This window comes from Budorcas taxicolor, chromosome 10, assembly GCF_023091745.1.
Source record: "Budorcas taxicolor isolate Tak-1 chromosome 10, Takin1.1, whole genome shotgun sequence".
NCBI classification, from domain to species: domain Eukaryota; kingdom Metazoa; phylum Chordata; class Mammalia; order Artiodactyla; family Bovidae; genus Budorcas; species Budorcas taxicolor.
Window position 1 is genome coordinate 80930143 of NC_068919.1, and position 6000 is coordinate 80936142.

Here is a 6000-nt window from a genome sequence, read left to right on the forward strand (position 1 = left end):
TTTTGTCAGTTTTCTGTGCCAAAGATAGCTCTTCCCATTCTGTATCTTGGTTCTCTCTTCTCTTCTGTGAAGAGTGGGCTTGTCTTGTTTTAATGAGAAGTTCTTTATTTTTGTATAGAGCAATTTACTAATCTTTCCCTTTATGATTAACACGTTCTGTATCCTATTTAAGAAAATTTTCCTTATCCCAAAGGAAGGTATTATTTTACTAATTTGCCTTTTACATGAGAGCCATAATCTTACCTGGTATGCAAGCCAGATTTCATCCATTCCCAGATGGCATTGTCCTTTTCCCCACTGTTGAACATGGATCAGATTAAATTTTAAACCACTTACTTCAATTAAAAAAAAGGTAACGGCACTGAAATTGTTAAGACTCTAAATAGGTGTGTGATCAACATTTTGTTTGTTCTTCTTTACCTTTTGAGTGGAAATCTAAAACTGCCAGTGTGCTACTTTATTTTATTTTATTTTTTTTTCAGTGTGCTACTTTAAATGTACCTTCTTCTCTTAACATTGATTAGCTCTTTTTAATTTTCACATTAAAAGCACATGTAATTATTTTTCAGTATAATTAATAATAATTTTCTAATAATCTTCACATCACTCTTCACAAATCTGAAGAATTCTGTCAAGCCATTAGAATAAAGGACACAGAAGAACCTGCTATTCAGTATCATTGATCATATTCAGCAGTGATCCCTAATACACAGGCATACTGCAGTGATGCCTCTCTGTTCTTCTGTAGGTAGTATAACTTGTCATTGCAGTAGATTGAAAGGGCATTAATACTCGACTTTGAGAAATAGTAGTTACAGAGCTTGCCACATAATAGATCCTTAATAAATATTTCTCACTGTCTCATTTCCATGAACTATTTCATCTCTGATGTATTAAAGAGGTACTCGTGTTATTCTGAAATATTTGAGTGAAAGAAATTTTAGGATTTATCTCAACCCTAAATCCCGCTATTTCTTGTAGATTACCTAATTGTGTTTTTCATATGGCCCAGAATTTGGATTTTAAAAAGCTTCAGCAAATGAAAATTATACGAACCACATGAGAAAAAAGATCTCAGATATTTATTTCTTTTCGACAACTTTAAAATTTTCAGGTATAAATGTTAAATTCAGTAAATTGACCAGCTAATTTATGGTGAGAGGCTTAAGGGAGAAAGTCCTAGAAACTACAAAAGAAGCGACTGTGCTTGCATCATTCCACTCAGAGTGAGCACTGCTGCTGTCTCTCCCTCCCCAGGCACTAGCCACAGCTCTCACTCCGTGCAGTCCGGCCTGGTCCGGCAGTCCCCCGCCCGAGCCTCCGTAGCCAGCCAGTCCTCTTACTGCTACAGCAGCCGACACTCATCTCTCCGGATGTCCACCACGGGATTTGTGCCTTGTCGGCGCTCCTCCACCAGCCAGATATCGCTTCGCAACTTGCCGTCATCCATCCAGTCCCGCCTCTCTATGGTGAACCAGATGGAACCCTCTAGTCAGAGTGGCCAAGCCTGTGTGCCGCATGGCTTGCCTTCCTCCAGCAGCTCCAGCCAAAGCATCCCCGCCTGCAAGCATCACACCCTCGTGGGCTTTCTCGGGACTGACGGCGGCCAGAGCTGTGCCACTGACATGCAGCCCGGCAGCACCTCAAGCCCTGCCAATAACTCCCATGCCAAAAAGGGGGAGGTGATTTACAGAGTCCAAGTGAGTAAGCCCAGCGCTCTTCTTCCACTGTTTCTCCTTCCCAGTTTTGATTTCTTGTGTTTTGAGTGAAGGACTCCTGTGAAAACACACCTTAGACTACTTAGTCTGAAGGAAGAACATTTGTGAATGTTGCAAAAAAAGTCTCTGCCAATGTAAAAACTGAAAGCAAGCAGTTTTTCACTGGTGATATTTGTTCCCTCTTCAGCCATGGTTACGTGGCCATGGCAGTAAGGTCTCCCGGGAGGCTAAAAGGAACTCACATGGCTGTTGAGTTTGTTTTTTATTGCATTATAGGCCATGGAGAATGTGGACACAAAGAGTACTGTGAAAGAAATTTTGTTTGGAATTATATAATTATTCATCTTCAAGGAAATAATGAATTGGAAATGATTCATATTTATTTACAATGTAGATTGTGGATCCCGGTCAAATTCTGGATGGGATCAACCTGTCAAAAAGGAAAGAGCTGCAGTGGCCTGATGAGGGTATTCGGTTAAAAGCTGGGAGGAACAGCTGGAAGGACTGGAGTCCTCAGGAGGGCATGGAAGGCCATGTAAGTTCTTCTGAAGCTGGTGCCCTGACTTTTTGGAGCCTGTATGCATGTTTTTAGCTGATTTATGTACTTATGCTTAATTATCAAACTGAATTACTGCCTCTAATCGTTAAGGGTAGAGTCTGTGAGTGTATTCAAGGTCTCTGCCACTAACTGCTTGTTTTGTTCTAAATTATTAGGTGATTCACCGATGGGTGCCTTGCAGCAGAGATCCAGGTACTAGATCCCACATCGACAAGACAGTACTTCTGGTCCAGATTGAAGATAAATATGTGACTGTAATTGAAACTGGGGTACTAGAACTTGGGGCTGAAGTGTGAGCCAATGTTTTATAACTTCATTTCTTTTCCCTCAAAATTCCAAGATGTTGGGGAAAAAAAAAAAGAGGAGAGAGCAGAAGATGCCTGCAGTTATCACTTTGATCCTGTAGGAGAGACTTGAACATAGAGTGGGCTAGGTTAAGCACCTCTCCTTCACCCTGACTCCCATCACTGTCTCCATCCCCAAATAAAGCTGAAATATTTTTTTAAGTTAGCTGCTGAGAAAACATTTTGCATGAAGGATAAAGTTCTGTTAAAATACATCCTTAAAAGTTTTTTCCTATGCATTGCCTATGCTTTAAATCAACAAATTCTTGATTTCTAAACTACAATCTCATATTTTTCTAATTTCTTTGCCAAAAATAATTGCCATGTTTTGTCATAAAATATGAAATCCATTTACCTTGATTTTTAAAAACAAGTGTAGAAACCTTCAGTTTGACACATAGCAGTATAAAAGTTTAATGTACAGTGAAAGAGACTATGAACAGACATAGATTTATCTTATTCCTTGAGCGCTAAAAACTTTAATGAAAAAAAAACTGCACTAATTTTTTACAATGCACTAAAGTCTGAGATTTCTCAGAACATTTATTTATATATAAAAATAAAATGACATTATTTAAATTGCCTTTGGGATAAACCCCTTCCCTTTCCTTATAAACATACGTAGCAGGAACAGCGCTGCCCACTCTTCTTTAGTAGTCTGTACTTCATGCCAGTCCACCAGTTGTTTCCTTTCAAATGAATACTCCATCTCAAGATACACGTGGCTTCATCGCTGGTGTTTCCCAAAGCCAGTAGTCAGTGACTCGGTCCTGTGAACACTCCTGCCAGCTTCCGTGTCCACACTTCAGATGGGCTCCAGCACCAGGAGCACCCCGGCCACCCTGCTTCTCCCACCTGAGCAAGTTCTGCTGGGGTCAGTTCTGGGAAGAAAAATGCTTTTTGCTTTTCAAAGAAGATGAAATGTCCAGGAATTTAAAGAAAGGATTGATTGCCTTTAAAGAGTTCTTAGCTCTTGAAGTCATTCACATGCAGTTCAGTCAATCAAGTAAAGTTTTTTCAAACAGAATTATCCAGATGCTGCCGTTCTTATCGTTATATCCCACTTTAATAGCTTTGCCTTTTCTTTTCCTCCTCTCTTCTTGTTCTGTGACTTGAATTTTATTTCCAGTGATTTATAGTGTGTAGCTGTAATTTGGAATATTTATATCTGTGATGAAATTGACTTAACTCATATGTTGTCTCATAACTTAAATTTTATTGTTTTTTTTTTAATGTATGTATTCAGGGAAATATATAACTCAAATTTACAGTTGGTCTAGGTGGGAACTGCAGTTTAGATTTCATTTTCAACATATGGCACTTTTTAAATCCTTCAGAAAACTTTTCACATTTTGTGTGACACTCCAAAGAAGACTGTACGTGTGAGCATTTAGGAGCAGCCATCTTTCTGCCCCCGTGAATGAAAAGTAAAAAGAAGCAGATGAAGTTAATTTCAGTCATACATTTTATATGATCTGTTATATCCAGAGTATTCCAATTTCAGCATGTGGAACTAGCCGTATTTCAGGTACTTGCTGGCCACATGTGCTTAGTGGCTACTCTGTTGAGCAGTGTGGGTTTGAAGTTATCTTTCTGAGACAGAAGGAGATCTTGGTAATTCTAATGTAGATCTTACAGTATAGCATGACACTTCAGTAGAAGGAATGGAAACTAAGGAAGTAAACAGCTAATATATACCATATGATTGCATTTTCACTCCAAAACCTTTTTTTCTTTCCTTTTTCCAATTTAAAATTTTTGTGGTTATTCAGGAGCCAGTGTGCCTCGTGTTGATGTTTCCAGACTTCACACACTGCAAAACTTATTGTTGAGAAACTTTTCATCAAATAATTTATTAAACCTTTATATAAAGGTACCCTGTTTCTCAAAACAAATTGAATTTTGTTATCTTTCAGTAATTTTATTAATTAGGAATCCTAAAAGGAGCCCTGTTCTTATTTTTTAAGTCTAAAACTTGCAGTCTTTTTAAAATCATAATGCTTTTCTAATAATTGCATCTGGGGAAGTATTGATAATTAAGGAAGGATTCATGTCTTAATAATTTGACCTAAACTATAATAGAGAAATATACACACTTTCAGTAATTAAACTGATTATACGTGTCTTACTTAACCCTGTCCCATACGCCCTTGGAGGAGAGTGAGCTATTCATTTAGATTCCCTGCATAGCATTTTTCATTAGTAGCAATATATAAGACTCCAGTATACACTCATTGGCATCTTTAGTTCACAGTTGCCAAAACTTTGAGAGTTCCTTAATTTGAAAGTAAGGATACGTAATTAAAACACAACTTTTTTCATTGTTCTAAATAGTTTTATTGATAGCTTTCTGGGTTTTTTTCTTGTTTGATTTTTATTTAGAGTTCTGGAGTAAGTTATCAATGGTTAGCTTTTTTTTTTTTTTTTTTGGTTATTCTTATTTTGTGGTAAAAATCATTTTATAACTCAAGTTTTTGGTTAATCTTCCAGTTTATAATTTGGTGTAAGCCCTCTTTTTACACCATTTTTCAATACTTGATAAAATTTTATATGTTGACTTTTTTCTAAAGAACTATAATTTTTCCAGAAGTCTAGATTAATATGTTGATATTTAAGGGGTTTGAGAGTGTAGGTGGTGAAGCTCTGTATTTTTAAGATGATAAGAGATTAATTACCTTTCAGGAAATTAGTGAACAGACTTCATCAGTGTTTTGCCTTCTTTGAGTTTCCATTACTGGGAGATTAACCTCCATTATATTTGAAGTATTTTTCTTAATATTTCAAGTATATCTGAGATACTTCCACTAATCCTTGAAATAGAATTAGTCAGACAAGATTTCTCTTGAGCGAAATATGGAAAATTACTCTGTGTACCAGATGTCAGGCAGTGAAAATATAAGCTTTAACTTCAGCTCATTAAAAAGATGTATTTTTCTTCCTGGGTTGGTTTACTTTTCCATCTCATATCAAAAATATAAAAAACCAGCCTCACATTTAAGCAAGGGTAGCTTAGCCTTAATGAATTCCGCTTTGCCTCTGAGCAGCAGCCCTGGGCCCCTGCTTAGGAATTCTTCATTTGGTCGATTGCTGCACTGAGTCATGTTCATCCAGAGCTGAACCTTTTAAACTGATGATTTGCCCCGAGGCTAAAATTATCATTTTATCTTAGATAACTCACAAAAATCTTTCTTAGTAAATATATGACTTGAGAAGAAGATAGCAATAGTGTTACATGAGAATTATTTGAATTTGTTTACTAGCTACAAAATTATAAGTTGCTCCCCACAATGTGAATTACTTTTGTGTTTATTTTCATCGCTTTTTCATGAATATGGACAAGACCTCACCCCCCCCCCCTTTTTTTTTAATTTCTCAATAT

General features: G+C 36.9%; 1 protein-coding gene across 3 annotated transcripts in view; it reads left to right on the top strand.

The window, feature by feature from the left end:
- PCNX1 (pecanex 1) overlaps window positions 1-2884 on the top strand; it is a 177988-nt gene extending 175104 nt beyond the window's left edge. For all 3 annotated transcript variants that reach the window (XM_052647207.1, XM_052647205.1, XM_052647206.1), the window contains 3 exons: window positions 1258-1700; window positions 2113-2253; window positions 2433-2884. In XM_052647207.1, the coding sequence (XP_052503167.1) occupies window positions 1258-1700; window positions 2113-2253; window positions 2433-2573 (725 nt within the window). In that variant the 3' untranslated portion in view covers window positions 2574-2884. The remainder of the gene's footprint in view (window positions 1-1257; window positions 1701-2112; window positions 2254-2432) is intronic.
- Window positions 2885-6000: the final 3116 nt, after the last annotated feature.